General features: G+C 39.6%; 1 protein-coding gene across 5 annotated transcripts in view; it reads right to left on the reverse strand.

Moving 5' to 3' along the window:
• Nucleotides 1-23,680, reverse strand: part of TTLL10 (tubulin tyrosine ligase like 10) — a 351,255-nt gene that overhangs the window by 164,155 nt on the left and 163,420 nt on the right. For 4 of the 5 annotated variants that reach the window (XM_033921191.1, XM_033921189.1, XM_033921192.1 and 1 more), the window contains exon 1: nucleotides 6,178-6,549. The exons of the other annotated variant lie outside the window; for it this stretch is intronic. In XM_033921191.1, coding sequence (XP_033777082.1) covers nucleotides 6,178-6,270 — 93 coding nt within the window. In that variant the 5' untranslated portion in view covers nucleotides 6,271-6,549. Of the gene's footprint in view, nucleotides 1-6,177; nucleotides 6,550-23,680 lie in introns of those variants that run through there. 5 annotated transcript variants of the gene reach the window in all.

Consider the following 23,680-nt stretch of genomic DNA (forward strand, 5'->3'; position numbering starts at 1 on the left):
TAAAACACAAGTATGTGCTTATTTCCATTTTGAAAATGTGCCAGTCCCCGCACAGGGAAAAGTATGTACATACTATTTATGCATGTGCTCAGTTAGAAAATTACTCCCTAGGGGGTCATTTTATAAGAGGGCACCTATTTCAAAATAACATTGGGTTCTTAATGACGATGTCTATTTTATGCTTATTTTATAACAGGAGGTTGCCTGAACACACCTGATGTAAATGGAGATAAGTTATTTTGAATATTTGAACTATGAAATTATCTGAAGATTTTGAAACATTAAAAAAACTCTCCAAAGTTATACTTTAAAAATCTACTGTACTGGATCTATGAGGAAGCATGGTGACAGCTATCTGATGCCTTTCAGTTAAGCCCACCTTCTGATGATCCGACTGGAATTAAAAATTAAGGGGTCCTTTTACTAAGGTGAACTAATGGATTTAGCACACATACCGTGCAACCCATTTTATACCTATAGGCTGCATAGCACTTAATGCAGGCTAATCTTTTAGCACACTAATATAAGAATCCCTAAATGAATAATGGTTTTGATTTATTTTTCTTTGAGTGTATTAGCCCTGTTAAAAAGACTGTTTTGTAGTCATTCAGTTTATTGGTATTATTTCATAATGGCAACAGAGGTGCCTATGTGACCCAGCTCAAACACACACAAATTCTCTTACAGAAATTTACCCCTGCAAGAGGAAGGCTGTAAAAGTGTGTGTGTCCTCTATGGGCATAATTTTATAAAGCTTTTGATAAACTCTGCTTTACCTGTAGGAAAAAAGGTTTTAATTAAACTGCTCTGGGTTTACACATGTGTAAGGCAGACTTGCAGAATATTCAGGTCTATTTTACCCAACCTAAAGGTAGATGTGTTTGGAGGAGGAGTTTGGGTGGAGTTGTGAAGTAGGCATGTAAGTTTATAAAATACATGCATAATTTTACTGCAACTCATGGGCAGGTATAAATGTATGAAGATGATCTATCTATGACTGCTGCAGATTTCCTAAAGATTCATTGGGGTTTATGTTACCTTTACAAAATAACCCTAACAAAGACACCTATTGGGAAGTGCAACCTAGGTGACCTGTGTTCTGCACCCCAAGGAATGCCTATACACTGTTTGCATGCAAATCTTTTCAATGCACATACTTATACTTGTGCATATGGCTATGCAATATTTCTGTCTGTAAAGCAGGAATTGCATATTTAAGAACTTTTCCAAAATTACCCACCAAACAATTATCTTAGGAAGATCAGCTCATCATGAGTCTTCCAGTACTGATGAGATAACCAATATGAAGACTAGGATCTGGCCTAGTATTAATGCCTTCTAATGCTCAAGAACCTCTTCCCATGCTATTGCATTCTGACAGTAGAATCCAAGAACAATAAGAGCATTTCAAAAACCTGTTCACACGAAAGATTTCAAGGATTAACATACACAGAAAACAAAACTTCCATTGACAAACTCATGATCCACTTAGGAAATATCATGTAGAAACAAAAACCAAGTCAATAATGATCAGTTACAGAAAAAAAATTATTAATGAGAGCTGATCATCACATCTCCACCCACAAAAACTTTGCATGGGTAGGTGGACAGTGGTTTAAATTCTGCCCAAGTGATTCCTACAGTCAGTATAGTGAAGAAGGGGTCCACTTGCAGCTAATGCCAGATCTGAGGTTGGCTCCTCCCACTTTACAGGCCCTTTCAAAATGACTGCTTAGGATGTCACAATTGGAACTTACTATATGGACTCCACATGTATGGGAAATGCATGAAAGCAAAGTTAATAGGTGGCCTTGGTAACTATTTGCCCAGAGGGTCATAAGCAGGCATTTCAACAAATCCTGGATTTTATATCACCAACATCAGTGATAGATGGGGCAATTACTTTCCAGAACACATTCAATGTGCAGGTGAAGTCTACAGGGAATCCTCATTATCTTGAAATTGCACTGTGTACATAATCAATTTTTTGTGAGGTATTATGCAAAAAAAAAAAAAAAAAGTTAGATCCTTACTAGCACAACCACCATTTGGTTAACAAAAAGCTTTTCTTATTTTTAAGCAGCATCTTGTATGATGTTTTCCTAGAGCTGGACACACTATATCCATCATAAAACCTGTAAAAATCAATCCTTCTGGCTTTTAACAATTACCTGGAATTGTTTTCAATATTAACTTCATTTTGGTATTCCATTACCAACAAGAGGCCACCATGTTTTCAAACCGTAAAATCTACTTCATTTCAGATTACAGCACTCTCTGGTTTTAATATCAGTTTTTGTTTTAAAGTTAAGCTTACCATCAGGAGTTTGACACATTTAAGAAATAAACCCTGTTTCCTGCTCTCCGAGAAAGTCACTCAATGATACCGTATTACGTGAGTAACTCAGCAACATATCCATCTGTTATTTGCTACTTGGAGCTGTGCACTAAAATAGAAGGCAGCTCAGGGAAAGAAAGAAAGAAAAAAAAAAAAAAATCCTCCACATTACTGTTTCATGCTCAAATCTTCCGAGTGCCTCCTTTTTTCAGATTTAAACTTGGAACCACAGACTCGCTTTCCTGCTCTGCTTATACAACCTGATTTATGTGGGCACTGAATCCTGGCACTGAAGCTGAATCTATGCTTTACTTATATATAAATTCATAATTACCAGCACAATGCATGATGGTCCACAGGCTGTCTTTTACAACACTTTCAGAGCGCAAAGTATGAGGAAATCCCACTATCAATTTTTCTCATTATTCTTAGCTGCCCTGTTTAGCTGAAAATTGTATTTGTTGTTCATTTTCTCCAAATCTTCCTGGCCTGCCTCCTCACCACAATATGTGAGTGTGTATACACGCACACACAAGAAAACTTCAGGCTCACTTTTGTTTTCCAATCCAACTCAGTAAAGGACAAGCAAAAACAAACAGTATGTCTACAATAATGCACCGAGTTCATTTCTACATTTGTGAAATTCTAGTCCGAGGCTAAACATTCCAATTAAGTGCTTCCACAACTACAGAACGAAAAGGCTTCAAATCAAAAAGAAAAAGAACCAACAAAGCAAGAAAGCAGTAATATTTAAAAAGAACAAATATAGTAAAATTTCCAAGATGGTACCTGTGGTCGACAGGCCTACAATGCTGAGAAAGCGCAAAAGAAGTTTTTGCGGCTTCAGTAAAAGCAGCATACCACGAAGGACGGCAAAGAAGGAGAGAGAGAGAGGGAGGAGCATTGAGAAAGCACAGAGAAAGTACATGTAACCTTACCTTTGCAAAAAAAAAAAAAAAAAAAAAACAACAAGGAAAGAATGAAAAGAAATATATATTAATATATCTCAGCTTTCCAAATCTTCTATACAATGCTTTCTCTAGACACAGGGTACCCATGAAATCTAAAACCTGCCTAATGGTAACCCAGGTTACAATTCTCATTTAGTTAATCATCACCATTATTGCCAATGCCCAGGCCTTGAGAAAAGGAGAGACTACATAAAGAGGAAGAATTTGAGAAACTTACCAAAAGCCCTCCTCCTTTTAAAGAACACTAATTACTGGCACTATTGGTATTACCTGCAAATCTTCACCTGCTCCCCTTTCTTTTCTCAGTCTCTCATGTTCTGTTCCTTTCAAAATGATCAGGTATCTATCAGAGGCCTGACACTGAGAATGTGGCCGTGTCCCGTCTAGAGCAAGGTAGCTGCGGCACTGGAGAGGAATGTGACTCCAGCCTGAAAACCTAACCTGCTAGTTAACCTGCAGGGCTGAATCTTAATCAATAGTCAGAGGCTATGTACAGAACAAAGGATTTGAAACTTTAGCCTTTATCTTAAGGCCTCATTGATAAGCCTTTCTGTGTCTGGGAGACTATGTACACTCCTTTGTAAGTTTAAAGCTTGCCTTGCAACCGAGGGTCTATTGCTTTGGAAATATTGCAACTTTGGACAATTTCAGATTTCTTTAAGGTGTGTGTCTGCAGTGCACACCTGCAATACCACACTTGCAGACACAGTAAATAAGATTCCGATTTTGTCATGTTTGTGTGAAAAATGAGCTATAGTTTTGCATATATTTCGGTGTTATGGTCTGCCTGCCAGTAAGCATCATAAGCTAACAGAATGTTATTTTCGACTGTATCTGTTTGCTTTTTATGCTAAACACCCACATTATACATTGAAAATCTCAAATACAAAAACTTCTGCAATTCCAAAAACTGCTATGTAAATACAAAAAGGACTAAAGTTTCTGTCACACGAGTTGAATTTAAAGATGAAACAGCTTGTTACACTAATATAATATTGCTATGTATTTTAACGTTGTATCCTTGATGGGAAAGTTGGTATACAAGCTTCAGAAATAAAAACATTAATACTGACCAATAAACAACTCAGTAAAAATGATTAACGCATACATATGTCTTTAAATATCTGAGATACTATCAATTGTTTTATATTGATCACCAAGCACTCCGGTTGTAAAGAATAATGAGTACATATAGAGTAAGATCTTTTAAATCTGATTTTTTTTTGCCATTTACAAAAATTGTATCAATAGATGCTCAAACAATAGCAAAATTTGATATGTTAGTGGCTCAGCTTAATTTCAGCTACTGTTATTTAAAGCTTAATTCTACAATTTTGCACTTTTCGGTTTAGGCCTGTCTAAAATTCTTTTTCTGTCCTAGGTTTAGTACAGATCCAGGAGAATGTCTTTATTTTATTAAACTAAACAGGACACTTGTGGATTTTAACAAACACTTTTCTCCAGTTAAACAATAAGTAAAATCTAAATCCATGGAATCTAAATCTGTACTGAACAAAGAAAAACTGATCCAGTTTCAGTTATGCTGAGCATAAGAACCTTCCAGAAGAGAGATTTACCAAAGGGTGGCGGAAGTAAATCAGCCAACTTTTTGTTTCCAGCTTCCTCCCTTAGTCCACAACCCTAATCTATTGTTCTTCCTCAGCTTTGAAATAAACAGCCTGGACAATGGTATATTCACTAAAAGACAGCACAGGCTATCCTCTGCATGGAACCCATAGAAGGTCTCTCTCCTTGACTTCTGGACCCACCATTTATGTCATATTTAAGCACATTTTAGATGTTGCAATAGACAATGTAAGAAAACCTTAGTCTTCCCAACTCACCGTTGTCCTACACCAAGACTAGCGAAACGGTCAAGGAAATCTTTATTCAGCTCCATTTTGCTCCCATTGCAGACAGTCTTCCACTACAAATCAGGGCAATTATGTTTTGCCTGATGTCTCTATACTATTCAGCTAGACTGCACAAGTAAAGACAAGTCTAGGTTGGCATATGAGCTAGACTGCAACCAAAGTGTGCTACTTAGGGCAAGATCAAAAGGAAATGGAGAAACAATAAAGCCTGTCTTGCTATACCAAGAATCCAGAGAAACCATAAGGCAAGGCTTAGCAAATTCAGATATGCACCACTCCCATAAAATCAAAGTTGACCGATCTTACAGTTTTTTGTTTTTTTTTTTTGAAGCTTGAGAGATTTCATTTTCTCTATACTGTTACTGTAATGATTTGCCTACCAGAATATGATTTCTAATACCTCCTGCCTTGTAGAATATACTGCTGGTCCTGCATTGACCTCTGTTATAAATTATTTAGGAGCACGCGGATAACTAGAAAGATATTATACAATGCCAACACATAAGAGTGGAAGATGTGAATACCAGCTCTCTTTCATTCATTCCTATATTTATTTGTATATCGCAGTTTTAATAGTAAAATCTAACCTCTTTTCTGATACATGTCCATTTTCAAAACTCAGACTCCCTTGCATAACAGGGGTTGTTTTTGGGGTTTTTTTTTTTTTTTCCTTTTGTTCCTCCTATTGAAATTTGGATGGCTGCATGTGCTTGCCCTAACTGGTTTGACTGGTTATAAACTGAAGGTTTTCATTCATCTGCTCTCTTCTCTCATCACCTACACCACTTCTCCACCTCCTCCCCCCACCCCCACCCCATTTGAACCAGACAGAAACCCGATACAATTTACCTTTACTTCCTTAACAATTGAAAACATGTTTTTCTTGCCAAAAGAAAACTGAAAATAAGGCAAATCTTAACTAAATTTGTACAGATCAATACCAATCATTGTTCTATTTGCATTTTCCACCAAGGCCAGAGGAACACGACAATACCTGGAAACTATGTTTTGCAGATTCATGAAACAACCTGTATTTATGGAACCTCAGTGCTGGATGCCGGTAAACTCGGTCCCAAACGGAAACCATAACCCTTCAGTGGAAGGGAAGAAATAGGCAGATGCATCACTGGAATGCAATGACTTTTTCCCTCCTTATCCTCAGATCTTCCTCACTTCTGGACAAAAGAGGAATGTTTTAAGCATGGCCTCTCAAGGAAGTAGTTGGAGAGAACAAAAAATAAACAAAAAATGGGATTCTTTTAATGAAAATGGATTGAAAGAAAGAGGATGGGGTGAAAACACAAAGTCATCGACCGCTGAAGGAGTTCTTCTTCTTCTTGAGAGCCCCAGGGTGATGCCGCCTGTTTAAGCTGGAAAACGAAAAGAGACAGAGTGTGTCTATGGGCTCGGCTTACATGTAGCTCTCTACCCCTCCCTGCGCAGGTGTATTCTTTACTGTAGACCAATCTCCTTCCCTCTAGCCATGAACAGGTGTGTCTTCCTGAACTGGGATAGGCCAACAGCGAAACAAGACTTACATGATGCAGGCATGCTTTTCATGAGAAAGGCCCTTATTCAAGATATTCCAGTTGACCCGCCTCTACTACTAGTGAAGAACGACTCCGACGAAAATAGGCAAGCGGGTGGAAAAAAAGTGCAGAATTAGGTTCAACAAGTATTATAAAATTCAACAGTTCTTTAAATTGTATGCATGTCCTTTAAGTAAACCATATAAGACTTAAGAATGCAGGCAAACTAGTGCTGGAGGCTTAATCTCTGTACAAACAGTTCTAATGGAAAACAGCTTCCTACTTTGTCCTTACTTGGAACAGGTATCATTGATCAGATAACTGTATTAGAGCACTGCATAGCAAACATTCTTCCAGCAAGGAGACATATATGAATGAAATAATCCTTTACTAAGGGAAGGCTAAACGTTTGCCTCTTATATTTGTAAGACAGAAGAATTCTTCACCAACTAAGCTAATTAAGGGAATGGAAAACCTCTCGTATGCTGACAGACTGAAGGAGCTGGGGCTGTTCTCCCTGGAGAAGCGGAGACTTAGAGGTGACATGATAGAAACCTTCAAGATCCTGAAGGGCATAGAAAAAGTGGACAGGGACAGATTTTTCAAATTATGGGGAACCACAAGTACAAGGGGGCACTCGGAGAAATTGAAAGGGGACAGGTTTAGGACAAACGCCAGGAAGTTATTTTTCACCCAGAGGGTGGTGGATACATGGAACACACTTCCGGAGGCTGTGATAGGCAGAAACACGTTACAGGGCTTCAAAGAAGGTTTGGATAGGTTCCTAGAGGACAAAGGGATTGAGGGGTACAGATAGGAGTAGAGGCAGGTTATAGGGATAGGAGTAAGAGGTAAGTTATAGAAATAGTCAGGGATCACTGCTCAGGCAATAGGCCTGATGGACCGCCGCGGGAGCGGACCGCTGGGTGAGATGGACCTCTGGTCTGCCTCAGCGGAGGCAACTTCTTATGTTCTTAACTCACAGAGCCACATAAATAGAAACAAAATGTTAACACACAAACATCACACACACAGACATACAATACCTTCAAACATGTTACTTACAAGATCAAAAGCAAAGACTATCTATATAACATTTGTCTATAAAGTACTCTATCTGTCTATTAGTGCTGTACAAATAATAATTCTTCCCAGGATTACACAATCATTTTCATAAGCTTGATTCTCTTTTCAACTCTCTGGTTTCAAATTCTGTAGTGACTAATGCATGAATAAACCGAGGAAGGTAAGAGTTATTCACACTTTGAAACACCAATACATACAATATACTAGAAATGATTTCCTTGTCTTATGATCATGACGATCTTTCTTCTTAATGGAAATGATCAAGAACAGATTGCCTACTGCTTCAAACCGTATTTAATAACTAAGAACAAGGACTCTTCTCACCAGCAGCTCACTCAATGTATCACTAGGTCAGCTGATGTTTGAGCAACTTAAAAAGAAGAGAAAATCACCCCATTTTCTGAATTCATGAGCTGTGCGTTTATGTATCTATTTTAAAAACTTATATCCCACTTTAACCTAAGCGGGTTAAAAAAAATACATACAGAGATCATGAAATAGACATGTAACATTCTTCATTAAACAATAAAAACAAATAAAATCACACATTCTGTATCCAGCATGTCATAGTAATCAATAGCTTCATCAATTTACAGAAAGGTTTCTACAAAGGAGGAGGATTTCTTTAAATTGCTGTATATTATTCATCATCCTTAACTGTCCAGCTAAGGTGGTCCATAATTTTACTCCAGCAACAGAAATAGCTCTAGTTCTAGTATTTGCATATTTGGTCTTTTGCAATATAGTTAGACTAGAGAAATTGTGTGTATGTGTGGTGTGTGTCATATTATTCAGTTTACAAACTTGTTAAAATTTGCTGGGTGCTTGCTTAAGAGAGAGAACATCTAGAGCAGTGGTCTCAAATTCGCGGCCCGGGGGCCACATGCGGCCCGCCAGGTACTATTTTGAGGCCCTCTTGATCACATGTCTCTTTAGCTATAAATTACAATATTATTATTATTATTATGACTTAGCCAAAAGGAAAGATTTATAAACTATAAAGAGTTTTACCTCATGCAAAATTGTAATTTCTTTAATAAGACATTAACTATTTTTTCTGCAGCCCTCCAAATACCTACAAATCGAAAATGTGGCCCCGCAAAGGGTTTGAGTTTGAGACTAGAGAATGACACGGTGACAAAATTCATCACCGTTCCCGTCCCCGCGGATAACCGCAGGAAATAATCCCATGTCATTTTCTAGTGTCTATTTCAACCTCGGTCCTTCTACACCAGCAGTCTTCAAAGCAAAGCTTGCGGGTCAGTGGTTGTGGCCATTCATACTCTGATTCTTATGGGAGCCAAGGATAATGAAGCCATTGTGACATCACTGATGTGATTGGCTCTTAGGCACTGGTGGAATGAGGCATTATGACATCACAATATCTGCTCTGGATACCAGAGACTGTCATTCTGTAGTGTCTGTTTCAACCTCGGTCCTTCTACACTAGCATTCTTCAAAGCAAAGCTTGCGGGTCAGTGGTTGTGGCCATTCATTCTCTGATTCTTCCCTCTCTCCTTAAAGAATGACATGAAGATGGTTTACCGCGGTTATCCGCGGGGACGGGAACGATGATGAATTTTGTCACCGTATCATTCTCTATTTGAGACCACTGATCTAGAGCTTTTTACAGCACAAAGGGTAAGTTTCTTTACCATATCAAAAAAGATTGTCAATATTCAAAGTATCTAATTTATTCCCCCTTTTATAAAACTGCGATAGCATTTTTTCAGCGCAGGCCGGTGCACTGAATGCTCTGCGCTGCTCCCGACACTCAGAGTTCCTATGAGCGTCGGGAGCAGCGCAGAGCATTCAGCATGCCGGCCTGCACTAAAAGTTCTGGTTTTGTAAAAAGGGGGGTGGGGGGTTAATTAAAAAACATGTGTATTGTGCCCTTTTGTTCAAATGCAGCTGAAGGTGGCGGCACCATCAACCACAAAAAGAGTATATGTGTGTCTGTGTGTGCTTTTTATTTTGGCCATTTGAACCGATAATTTTGGACAAATAAATTATTATTTTACAAGGAGCCTAGAAGAGAGTAAGAAGACACCTACTTAGTTGCTATTTTATAAAGAAAATCAGGTGCCTACTTTTCTTTATAAAGTGATAGCATAAGTAGCAGACCTAGACATTTACAGCAGCTCTAGGACAAGTGTAAATTTTGTACCAGCACTTGTGATGTGCGAGCATAAAGGATAGTATTTTATAATCCATGTGTGTACCTGTGTGCTCTGCTTACACTCAGTTCATGTGCATGTCCACTAGTAAAGTACATGCCTGCATGTTATGGCACATCCTTTTCAACAAACAGACATTGTACAAGGAGTCATGTATGTGCATGTACATTGCCACATCTGGGCATAAATGATTAAAATACCTCAAAATGGGCACAAACTTTATCATTTAAAGCTTGCATGCCCTTATATTTACCTCCTACATGGCCAACATTATCCATCTAAAAGGAGAGCAAGCTTTGGGGGATTTCTGGAGCAGAACCACTTAGATGTCTAATTTATACATCTACATGCCACGTAAGGGTTCACTAAAGCTACTTTTGGCCACCGCTTAGTAAAAAGATCCTTAAGGTAGCTATTTCAAATTATACGTTGATCGTGCGACTGAATATTCACCATGCTCTATTTTGCCGTAACAAAATTTAGCATGAAATAACACACTAGGGTGGCTGTAATAACTCCTACAATCATCCCAGCTTGAATTCCGTTTCAGATTAAGGTTCAGTACCTCAGACATTAAATTAAAGAATATAAAATAAAATCACATAAAATAAATAAAAATGTTGTTCTATGTAGTTAGGAAAACAGATTGCTGTTCCCCTGGAAGAGACACGTAATGAAAAGAGAAGACAGCAAGATAATTAGAGCAACTTGCATGAAACCCCTCCGGGACAGAGCTTATTCTCAGCAAGCAGCTGCTGAGAAACAACAGGCGCCTGAAATAATTCCGCACTGCCTCTTTCAAACCCGCTCATAGCTTTGGACACGAGTTTATTGTTGTTAGTTTTCTGGATAAGCTGTTTAGGTGATAATGAAAGGGAGGGAACTGCTAGCACCAGGTAGGCCAGAGCAACTCAGATTGTGGCTTGCCTTAGAAGGCCCATGTGGCCCATGAAGTTTTCAGAGAAGCTCTATCCTGTGAGCAATTTCTAATTGCTCACAAGATAGAAAAGAAGCCAATACCTACATTTTAAGGCTGAGCAGTAGGTAACACTGAATGCAAATAAATCCTCTAAGGGTAATTCTATAACTAGGTGACTGCGGTTAGTGCTGTGGTGTGCTAGTGTAAGGGAGGCATAGGTGGAGAATGGGTATGATAAGGCTTGGCTCCCAGTTATGTGTACAACTTACATAAAAACATAAGGATAGCCATACTAATTGAGAGCTCGATTCCACAGTAGCCAATCCAGGTCACAAGCACCTGGCAGAACCCCAAAGATTAGCAAGACTCCAGAATCCCATGCTACTGATACCAGCGCAAGCAGTGGCTTCCCCCATGTCTGTCTCAATAGCAGACTATGGACTTTTCCTCCAGGAGCTTGTCCAAACCTTTTTTAAAACCAGACATGCTAACTGCTGTCACCATTATAAGATACTATAAGGTACATGCCCTTGCCAAACTTATGTGCCACTCGCAGGCCTAACTGATGGCATAAATGTTAAATATGCCAATGGTGGGTTGTGCTAGTGTTCTATAAAAGAATCTTGGAGCCCAGATGCCATTCAAGAATTGGCACACAGCAAGCACTATCAGGGTACTACTTATAGGATTGCCACCTTTGGGGTCCTTTTACTAAGCTAGCACATGCTTATCACAACTTAAAATGGATTACGGTACTACAGGATGCACTCATATGTCTTGTGGTAAATTTGAAATTGGCATGCAAAAACCCACCTGCAAAAAAATATTTTTTTATTTTTGTGCAGAGGGGTGTGTGTCTGTACTGATCAGGATTACCACATAAACCCATATCACCTACAAAACAGGTGTCAGTAAGTACTAACACAATAATATTTTTAATGGCTGTGCTCTAATGAGGACATTAGTGCATGGCTTTTAATGCAGAAAATGGAAAATCGGCTTAGTGCATGGGGAAACCCACACATAAGGGCACGCTAAGTTCATTTTGTACTGCAACTAAGGACCCCTTTGTGATTTAGCTCAGTGTTCTTAACCACCGGTCCATGGACCGGTGCCGGTCCACAGAAATGTCCTGCCGGTCCACAGGGCCGGCATGTGCATCAGGCCTAAAACTGTTCTTCAACTGCTAGTCTGTGGTGTGATCGATGCGTTGTTAATAAGATTATATTGTGTGTATATATGAAAAATGAATGGAAACAATAGTGTTACAATTAGGACTATGGGGGCAGGGTCTGGGGTGGAGATTGGGTAGAGATGGGCAGGGTCTGGCCCACGACTTAGCCCAATGTTCTTCAACCTCCGGTCTGTGGACCAATAAAATAATTCTTTTATTTCTGCTGGTCCATAGGTGTAAAAAGCTCACTGCTGAAATGAAAGACGGTGACAAATGTGAATCCAGATGCTAGCTCTAACGCAATCACAAATTCTGATTGGGCTGCACCAGAAAGTGTGAATAGCCTATAACAACCGTTTATATATAGCATCTTCTTGAAATCCTATCCTAAGGGAGGGAGTTTTGTTATTATGGTTCTACTGAAATATTCCATGTGGTTTCCACCAGATAGCAGTCTAGATTTCTATGAAGAGTTTAACTTGTGTTTCCATCCCTTTTAAGGGGAATTTTATAAATAACTTTTCCTGCATAAAGGCCCTGATTCTATAAATGGCGGTGTTTGGCATAGTTGTCAATCAACCACTAGGCGCCTCTTCAAGTTCTGTGTGGGACCTAATCGTTTTTATAATTCGCTTTTAATGGTGTTTTCAATCACCCTACCAATTAATTCTGAGTTCCGCTAGGAACCTAATATAGGCACCATTTATAGAATCAGGGCCTAAATGCTTCTAATAAAAATAACTCACCACCTTAAATATATGGGCGATGACAAGAACCCAGCTCTGATATAGACGTGTTCAGGGCAGATTTTGAATGGAGCACAGGTGGAGCATTTGCAGCTGCTTCTAAGCAGGTGCAAAGTACATAGGCTCGTTTTATCCACAACTTCTGCCAAATTTGTGCTAAGGTTTTATAGAGGCAAGAATGGGGGCCACAATGGCGCTGAGAGCAGATGCTTGATTGGAGCATTCTCCCTTAACAGTGACCAAATTTTGTTAAGCCTAGATCAGAGGCAGGCTCTCCCCCCCCAAAAAAAAACCTGGAAGCAATACCCAAGCAGGAGTGGCTGATGGTCTCTCTTCCAGAGAGGAGTTTTCAATATTCAGCCATGGAGAACCTGCCATTCAGAAGCCTAATGGAGGGCAAATGGCTGAAGTTGGAAAATCTTTGACTAGCTCGGAAGGGAATAGAAGAGAGGCTTCTTGAGATTACAAATTAGACTTTGGGGAGATAGTTAAGCCTGCAATTGTCAATATTGAAGCCCTGTGGCAAGTTATTAAGGTTATTGACGCTAACCTTAAAAAGACAACCTCTGTTGGTGTGATTGTGGAACGATTTCCTCCAGTGTTGAAAGGCAAGGAGAGATTTTGTGGGTAACATGGTGAGAGTTTGAAGAAACATGAAGAACAGCTGGTACAAGTGAAACAACTAGAATTAGATATTGCGAAAGAAAGATCTTTTATCTCTAAGAAGTTGGAATATATGGAGAACCATCAGAAAAAGAATAATTTGAGATTCTTAAATTTTCCTAGGTCTCCAGTATTATCAGCAGTGGAAATGGTGCAAAAGTACCTCCAGGAGATATTATTAATTTAATCTGAAACTATGCCACCTATTTTGAGAGCACAATATCTCACTATTAAGAGAGGCCTAGGAAGTTCAATGCTAGTAGAAGTTGCTGGAGTTGTTCCTGCAGAATTGAATCTCACCAATGTTTTGGAGAATTCATTGGAAATTATTACCAAGCGTATGACTCTCGTCATCACATTTGCTCTGGAGTATAATAGGGATTTTATACTTCATACTTATTTCAGGCATATAAATGAGCAGTTCTTTGGTTCTTCATGTATTTCCTGACAGGTTTCCCAGAGAAGGAGAAAGGACTTTTTGGCACTTCAGCTGTGTTTCAATTAGTGGAGATTTTTTTGTCTTTGAACCTAAGCCACTGTTGGGAGTTTATAGAGACTAAGAAAGGTGATGGGTGTCTTAGTTAGAACTGAGATCTCTTCCACAGGATAATGCAAACCGGCTGTCAGTAATAGTCTCCTGTGCTGCTACTCTTAATTTTCTAATGTTTCCTTAATACATTTCTGTTTCTTTGGCCCCATTTAGTATTGTGGACTAAATAATGTTTAGTTTTCTTGCAGGAGATTCATTATGAACATTACCATGTATTCATTGATGTGGATTCAAGTTTAATTGATTATACTTGTTTTGTATTTTAAAATGCACAAATTAAAAAAAAATTTAAGATTTTATAAAAGACACAGGTGCTTACTTGTTTTTATAAAATAACCACAAAATAGGTGCTTACTTACCTTACTCACCAAAAAATCTTATAAAATTACTCTCTAGGTAGGAGTCCCAGATCAAAAAAACAGAATACACATTTGATGAGTTTTTCTCCATAAGTTCAAAAACATTGTTTAATGTAGACATTTTTGCCAAGCCACGTTGTTTAAAGACCCGTCCAAAAGTCCATAGTAGGGGGTTGTCAAGGCAACCAGTAGAGGGTTATTCAAGGGAAAACATGTTGACTAAGAAAATTACAGAACATGCTACATGCACCTTAATTATGAGACTAGTAAAACAAAGGTGTGTCCCTTCTAGTTAGGGAAAATCTCATCTTAAATAGCTCTGTTTGGAAAGGGATTTCATTGGTTATTTAAAACATGAATACCTTAAAGTTGGACAAAATTCACGATCAAAAGGAAGACAAAGAGCTAAAAACCTAGCTCAACATGCTTTAATTCTGGAGCTTTTCTGGTATAGCTTAAAAAATTGTGACTGTCTCTGGGAATTTAATGAATTCTATTAGAGCAAACAATTGGTAATACAATTGTCTAAACCCAGGGCTGACTCAGCCTACAGATTTAGTGAGGCACTGGATAAGGGTGCCGGTGATAAAGGGCACCAAAATTCCAATTCAGTCTACATTTAAGCTACTCTTAAAGGGATAGATGCCAGACTGGATTTTGGCACTCTATACCAATGCTTCACCTGGTCCAGCAGGAGGGAAGACTTCAGAGAGAGGGGAGAGATACTGGATCACAGTTGGGGAGGGGGCACCAATGAAAAAGTTGGCTCAGGACACCTTAAACCCCATCCATTTATATGAAAAAAGTTACAGAAGTTCAAACGTGAAAATCAGCCACTCGCTACATTTTGGAGTTGCAATTTTATTCAGGTTTTCCAAGAGATCACATAATTAGAATGTAAGCTCTTTCGAGCAGGGACCATCTCTTGTGTGTATAAACAATAAACTGGACTCCATAAACGATTGGCTTCATTCTAATAAACTTTCTCTCAACATAGATAAATCTCGTGGTCTTCTATTTTCAACCAAAAATTCTGAATTTCTTCCAGAAAAAATTTCTATTAAATCAATCCCAATTCAAATAGAGACAAAAATAAAAATCTTAGGAGTTATCATTGATAAAGATCTATCATTCCATGACCATATTAGTTCGGTAGTTAAAACATGTTTCTTTAAACTACGCATAATTCGTTCATTGACCTCAATTTTAGAAACCGAATCTATCAAAATTCTTGTCCACTCTTTAATTATCTCTCACCTGGATTACTGTAATTCCCTACTCAATGGCCTCCCACAAAAAGAAATTTGACATCTTCAACTTATACAAAACACCGCAATAAAACTCATCTATAACCTAGGTAAATATGATCATGTTACGCCAGCTCTGAAAGAAGCTCACTGGCTACCCGTGACGCATCGAATCACCTACAAAATTATCCTTTTGTCATTTAAAATAAAATCTTCTCACCTGCCGCTATATCTTCACAAACTTCTCATTCCTCAGCGCTCTACTCGAACTTTGAGATCTTCAAATCAAAATCTCTTATTGATTCCGTCTATAAAAGAGTTTTATTACACACGAAAAATAAATTTTGCGGTAACAGCCCCGACATTGTGGAACTCTCTTCCACAACCACTTCGAGACGAGCAACATCTTGACAAATTTAAGAAAAACTTAAAAACATTTTTATTTCGTGATGCCTTCTCTATTATTTAATTTCTCTCTTTTTAATTTCTCTTCTATTTAATTTCTCTTTTTTATAAACATTTCATATATTTTATCCCCATCCAACTTGTTTTTCTCCCAACCCCTCTTTCTCCTTTTTCTATCTACAATGTAACTTTACCCATCTATTCCCTCTATCCTCACTGTTAAGTCTGTCTTTTAATGTCTTTAATGTTCACTATATATTATTTAAATTACTAAATAATTCTTCAATTGTTCTTATTCTTATCTGTCTTTTTTAAATTTAATGTAAACCATCCAGATATTTGCTTGATGGTCGGTATATTAAAATCTAATAAACTTGAAACTTGTTTAATGTACTGCATGCATCTGGTGGTGCTTTAGAAATAATAAATAGTAGTATTAGTAGTAATATATGTTAACGCATCACATGCAATTCTTTGTCATTTCAAAGTACAACATAATTATTTTATGAATACTCTTTAATCCCAACAGGTATTCTTTCAAAGGTTCTGACAGATGTTTGGAAGTCTTAGAAGAGTTTTAGATTCACAGAGTTGCTGCACCTGTTCTTTTTCTATTGAAAAGTATTTATTTAACAGACCAATTCATGTGGTGGCGTAGTAAGGAGGGTGCGGGGTTGGGGCAATCCACCTCGGGTGCTGTGTAGGTGGGGGTGCAAGCACCCGACCCCTCCTCTCTGCTCCTTCCTACTCCTCCCCCCCCCCCACTGTGCGCCTTCATGTCCCCTCCCCCATGGTGTCTCTATTTTTTTCACTGGCGCGAGCAGCAACTTCAACCTGCTGCTCACGCTAGCGTTGGCTCTTCCCCTGATGTCACTTCTGGGTCCTCTGCCTAGGAAGTGATGGAGGGAGAGTCGATGCCGAAAGCAAGTTGGTGATGCTGCTCACTCCAGAAAAGTTAAAGAGGTACGGGAGAAGGGAAGGGGCATGTATGTGTGGCGGGGGAGGGGAAGGAGCGGTGGGGGGGGGGGCACCACTGCCCTGGTTGCCTCTCTCTCTTGCTGCGCCACTGAATTCATGTTATCATGGGTTTTAAACATTTTGGTCCAGATTCTTGAACCAGTGCCAATATCGTTGGACGCATTAAAGCATCTGATGCTCACTTATCAATTATGTATCGGTTTTAGAATCACACCGATGCAAAGAGATAGGAAATATAGGCCAGGGTTCTTTGGACGTACATTTATGGCACCTATTTTCACATGAATCACACCTATGTAGGTGCTTTAGGCCACCTACCATCAATTCCGGCGTTGGCCACACCTACTTTGGTATTTGGCAGTCAATAGAACCTACGTAGGTGCGATTCTGGCGCTGATTTTTTAGGCACCGGTATGTGCCTCAAATCTCAGTTAAAAGTGTTGTATGGATGGCGTTTTTAATGGCGATATGGGTATCTATTGGCACCTAGAAAATCGGCACTGGTTCAAGAATCCGGGCCTTAGGGCTGGATCTGCAAACGGTGCCTACATTGGTGGGCAGCTTAAAAAAAAAACATACTGCCGATCGTGCATCAATCACGCTACAGCACCATTTGCAGAATCGTGACTACCATTAAACATAGGTGCTAGTAACATAGGTCAGGATTTTGAAGACAAACCATTCCTGGTACCAACATTTGACGAGATGTCTACAGAGGTGCCTAATGGAGCCTAAGGTCATTTCTGGCATAAACCATGCCTGGAACCATAAGGGCACCTCTATAGATATGATTATGGCGTCCTTTTTGGGAGGTGCCTAAGGGCATCTACATTTTTTTTTAAATGATGTTTTGATCAGTTTTAAACAACATGGTCAATTAACATTCTGATTAACATCAATTAAAACGATTAAGTTAGGCAGGGGCAGGGCACCTACAGTCGCCTAACATACGGTACTTGTTTAGAAAATTTGGGCCTTACTTTCTACATAGGGTCTAATTTAAGGTGACACTGTCAGCTTCTGAATGAAACATAACCAAGGTCTTTTTTTTTTCAGGGAAAAGAGGCGGAGAAGGCCCTTTTGGGATGCCCTGAGAAAATAACATGTTGTATGCCACACACAAAGCTGGGTGCCAGGTACCACTGTTCTTTACATAATAAAAAATGGAAGGCAAACAAGATTACAGTATGGTACAGCATAGTACTGCTTGCTGGCTTTTTTACATTCATAATTCAAACAGCTTTCTTCTGGGTAGGATGATTTTCCCTTAACCTGTCAGTTTCTAAGGGTTAAAGGGGCATTTCCCAGCCCATGACTCAGCTCCTATCTATCTGACTGATAGTTTTCCCATAGCCACACATAAATACAGCAGAAAAACTCATGCTTTGTTCAATTTCCCTTCTGTAAAGGGCTGTAAAAGTAAGACATTTCTTAATCATGCTTTAGCATCCTAGGCAGCTTCTCATGGAAAAGAATTTCGTTCATTGTTGCTCTCAGCTGATTCCTATAAACATTTCAGGAAAAAGTTGAAAACTTATCTTTTCTCTAAATACTTCACTACTTAATCCATCCTATTCCATGGATCATGTTCATAACTAATAATCTTTTGTAAACCGTGTAGAGCTTTTTGGTAACGCGGTTAATAAGCACAATGTAAGGTAATGTTCAAAGTTCCCCTTTTACTAACCTAGGGTATGAGTTTATCCTTTGAGGGAGCTGCTATCCGGGAAACAGGAATTCATGCCTTTTACTGCAGTGCTAGGAACTCAGAATACCAGGCAAATATGTTACAGAATATTATATAAAAATAAAGGAAAAAATCCTTCTCTGTTTAGGAGTCTCTTGACTTTGGTTGGTTTCCAGAAAGGGTGCTTCTAAATACAGGCAGTAAGAAAAGGCAGTAAACAAACCCTTTTGTTTCCTTGGGTGAGGTGAGGCATATCCCCAGGGCTCTATGACCTCTCAGATCAAGTTGCTGCAAGGTTTTCAGGCCCTGGAATAACAAACTACCTGGTACTTGGTTTCTGCTTACTGTGTCCTAGATAAGAATGTAGGACCACAAAAGAGGAACGGTTTTTACTTTGTGGCTCCTCCACTGCTGGTGTCTCTTTGGGGGGAGAGGGGGGTTAAATCACAGCAGTGGACATAGGTCTGAACTAATATTTGATATTGAGGTAACATGTTCCTTCAACAATTCAAAAACAACATAGCGGCATAAAGCGACCTTTCCACCTCCTCTACAAATTCACCGAAATAAACTATTCAAGTCCACCTATGAATTCCAAGGACCCGTGGTCTAGAACAGCCCGACGCAATGCGTGTGTCAGATCACCTCATACTCAGTTCAGGAAAGCACTAAAAACATATCTCTTCATCCAGTGGCATCCAAAGCAATCTTACTTCAATTCATAACCAAAAATATAACGTAACTTCAGATATCTTATTGTAAGCCATATAGAATCCCAGCTGAAATCTGTGGAGTATAAGACATTGTATGGTATAGTATTTAAAGAGAAGAAGAATTTATATTTTCAGTTGACATCTTCAAATCATTGGCTCATCTTTCATTTTTATGTTGCTTGTTATTAAAGAAGATGAGCATTTTTTTTTTTTTTTAATAGCAGAAATAAAAATGACGGGTTTAAGAAAGAAAAGGTTAAAACGTCACATTCTATACAGCCTTGGTTTCACTTCCCATGCATCAGGAAGGGCGCCAATTTTGCCCTCATCCTGAGCTCCCTGAATCACTTAGAAAACTGGAAATGTCTGATGTCCTTCTGGCAAGTTACTGCCACATAAATTCAACTTAGATGCCCTAATCTTGGGCCCCTTTTTCATCCACCTTGGATGGTCACAACAGGCTTTTTATTTATTTATTCATTCCCTAGAGGGAGGGCTGGGGGTTCACTCTTGGAAGCCAACCTCTGCTCTCCCTGCTTGCTCATCTGATCACAGCAAGGGAATTCCTGGTCAGCTGAGCCGGCTCAGCCGCTTGGGGCTTCCCCTGTTGGCTTAGTTGATAGTGGCAAAGGGAAGTCCTGAAGCCACCAATTGGGGGGGGGGGAATCCTGCTGGACACCTTTCTGTATAACGTTGACACCTTTTATCAGAAATAAAATTTGGTACTGATATTTGTTTGCTTTGTATAAACTATAAGCGCTGCATACTCAGCTTGCCTTTATTGTTACTGCTATTCCCGAGGTGGGTGGGGGTTCAACTACTCTTCACTGAAAGAGTAGTTGAACATTGTAACAAGCTTCCGATACAGGTGATCGAGGCCAACAGCGTGCCAGATTTTAAGGGTAAATGGGATGCCCAGTGGGATCCCTGAGAGGGTGAATGGAGCGGAGGCTCTAGAGCAGACTTAGGGGGTGGGTCTGTGGAGTGGGCAGACTTGATGGGCTATAGCCCTTATCTGCCGTCATTTTTATATGTTTCTATGAGCTGGGTGGGCGTTCAAGGTGACTAGATGGGTTAGTTGTTGCTTTCTTAGTTGAATTTGCTTGAGTTGTGTATGTACGCTTAACTTGTGTTTATTCGAAATTCTAATAAAAATGATTTAAATATGAATGAATCTGGGGTTTCTGCCACTTTAGATAGGGGTTAGAAACTAGCTGAATGAGTACCCCATTGAACTCCATCCCTATCTGGTCGAGTACTTGATGTTTGTTTTATTCCTATTATTTGGTTCTTCATTATTGTTTTGCATTATTATTTCTCATCCATTGTTTTTTATTTATTTATTTATCTAGATTTTTATCCCGTCCTCCCAGTAGCTCAGAACGGTCTACAAGCAAACATTCAAAGTGGAGTACATTTGGACAATACAAAGACTATACAGTAGTTTAAATACAAGGACTATACAGTAATTTAAGTACAGGTTAAAAGTGGACTATACAGCAATTTAAGTAGAAATTTAGAATGGAGAAGAGAGGATAGAGGGGAAGGGGATTTAAGGGGGTGAGGCGTAGATTGTGGTTGAATTTTAGTTGAAGAGGAGGGTCTTTACCGCTTTCCGGAAGGTCATCAATGAGTTCTGTAGTCTGACTTGTGGGGGGAGTTGATTCCAGAGTTGGGGGATGAAGTGGCTATAGGAGCGTTTGCGGGCGGTTTCTGACAAGGAGGGACCTTCCTGGGGGGATGGCACAGGGGTTTCTCCATTTCTGAGCGGAGGGGGCAGGTGGGGATGTACAGGGTTAGCTTGGATTTTATGTAGGTAGGGGTGGTGGCGTCAATTCTTTTATGCGCTGTTACCAGGGCCTTGAATGCGCAGCGTTAGTTAATTGGAAGCCAGTGTTCAGCGCGGAGGGCTGGGGAGATGGGATCGTGGTAGTTGAGGTTTTATAGAAGGCGGATTGCTGCATTTTTGTGTGTTTTTTTTGCATTTTTTAAAATGAATCCTTACTGTCATGTTGTACAGTTTCCTGTTATTGTTATGAGGTTGCCTCCTTGACATGCTGTGTATAGAAATAGCACAATGTTAAGCAATCCATTTTTTGACATTATATCAAGTTTCAAGTTTAATGGCTATTTGATATATCGCCTATTGTAATACTAAGTGATTATAGAACATATTTAAAATCAGGGGGTGCACAAGAAAAATACATATTATGAGATACAAAGGCAGAATGGACCAACGTGGCACAAAAGGACTAAGGGTGAACTACAATAAGGTAGAGTAAAGGAGAGAAAACAAAAAAAAGAAGGATAGAACATATTAAAGTGGTTTGTGCTGCTTGGAAAGGCAGATAAATTAAATACTCAAGCATTTACATTTAAATACTCAGTTCTTTTGGTAGCAAGGAAAATCTTTGTAAATGATACAAAATATTTTAAATTAATTTGTATACTTTTTACTAGCTGAGATGCTCAAACATCTGATATACCACTTTATAATGTGCTATATTATTGCTGAATACGACTTGCAGAGTGACATCTCGCCGGATGAGCTTTCCCATGGTTTTGGCAGCATTGCGGCTGTTTCTTGGAGTATGATTCATCGGGAGCAGGAATATAAGTTGTTGCATAGAGCTTTCATTTCACCAGTCCGAGCCTTTCGAGCGGGTTTCGCTGACAGGGATACTTGCCCTAAGTGTGCCTCTCCTGGAGCCACGTTGGGGCATATTGTTTTGGACCTGCTCCTGTATACAGAGGTTTTGGTCTCGGGTTTGGTCTTATCTTCGTTCGTTCCTGCCGAATTTGCCAGCTTGTTCTCCTTTGATTGCTCTTTTTTATGTACTGGATGGGATCTCTGCCCGGAGGGCACCGTTTGTTTGTCCAGAAAGCTTTCTTACTGGCCAAACGGACGATTTTAGTGTGCTGGCGGGAGCAGGCTATCCCAACGGTGGTACAATGGCAACGTTCACTCTTTGAATTGGCCTTGCTGGAGCGCCGGGCTGTGTCCGGTAGGGTTCCCCGTAGTTGGGATCGTTTTCAGGAGATTTGGGAGGCTTATTGGACGGCTTTGCCGCACCGTTCTAGGAGTTTACTGCTTAACTCATAGGATATGGGGGACTGCACCTCTTTCTTTCTATTCTATTCTGCTCTCTGGCGCTTGTTGCTTGTTTCCTCACTCACTCATACATACCTGTGTTTTTTCTGACATCTTTCTTCTTGTTGTGCCATCCACATGGGAGGTGGGGGCTGGGTGGGTAGGTTGGGTATCTTTGGGGTGATATTTGTAAAATCTTTTCTGAGCACTTGATTCTTTATGGCACTGTGTGACTGTTGTATTTTTAGTTGATGCCTTGTACTTAGGGTTTGCCGTGGTGTATTATTGCTCTTTTGGCACGGCTGCCTTTTGTTGTGTTCTGTGTTTTTTTTCTTGATTTGCTCAATAAAATGTATTAAAAAAACAAAAACAAAAAACATAAGGTACCTTAGAATCACGTTCAAAAAATTAACTAACCCATAATCTGGTATGTTACGCACATTGTAAAGAGAATAATACATAAAACCACACATTGCATCTGTGAGATCAAGGTTCAGCTCCAGGTATTGCCTGTTGAGTCAGGAAAGTAACCATGGCAGCAGTGTGCTTCCAGGGCTTAACAAGTCACACAGGCAGGATGTGTAGGGGATGGCAGGCAGGAACTATGGAAGGTGCAACAGGGCGGAGCTCGGCTGTAGACGATCTTAACCCAGAGGGAAGGGTTACAAGTAGGCAGGCAAGAATAGTGGAAGGTGTGAGTGGGGTGGAAATATTAACCTGGAGGGAAGAGTTACAAGTAATAAAACATGTTTAGGGTTCGTTACTGACGTATAAGGTCAGATATTATGCATCAGGTTGGTTTCTTATCAGAAGGAGAAGGCATGATGAAGAACTAATAGTGATATATGAATAGTGAATGTTGAAATACATAGAAGAAGGGTTAAAAGAAGTACCAACCAGAAAAAGATATAAGGGTCAATATTCAAAGGTACTTATCTGGTTATCATGGCAGACGCTCCTAATCAGATAAGTGCCCGCGGCACTAAGCAAACAGTACTGTAGACTATACCCCCTCACTGCCGTGGTATTATCCAGACAGTGCTGTCTGGATAATGGCAGTCCATGGCCACAGCTTGGCATCAGCTTGGGTGGAGGTGGAGGTTATTCAGACTGCTAACTGGACAGATAAAGTCAGGACAGCAAAAGCCTTCTAAATTACATCAAGGGGAATCA

This window comes from Geotrypetes seraphini, chromosome 15, assembly GCF_902459505.1.
Source record: "Geotrypetes seraphini chromosome 15, aGeoSer1.1, whole genome shotgun sequence".
Taxonomy (NCBI): Eukaryota; Metazoa; Chordata; class Amphibia; order Gymnophiona; family Dermophiidae; genus Geotrypetes; species Geotrypetes seraphini.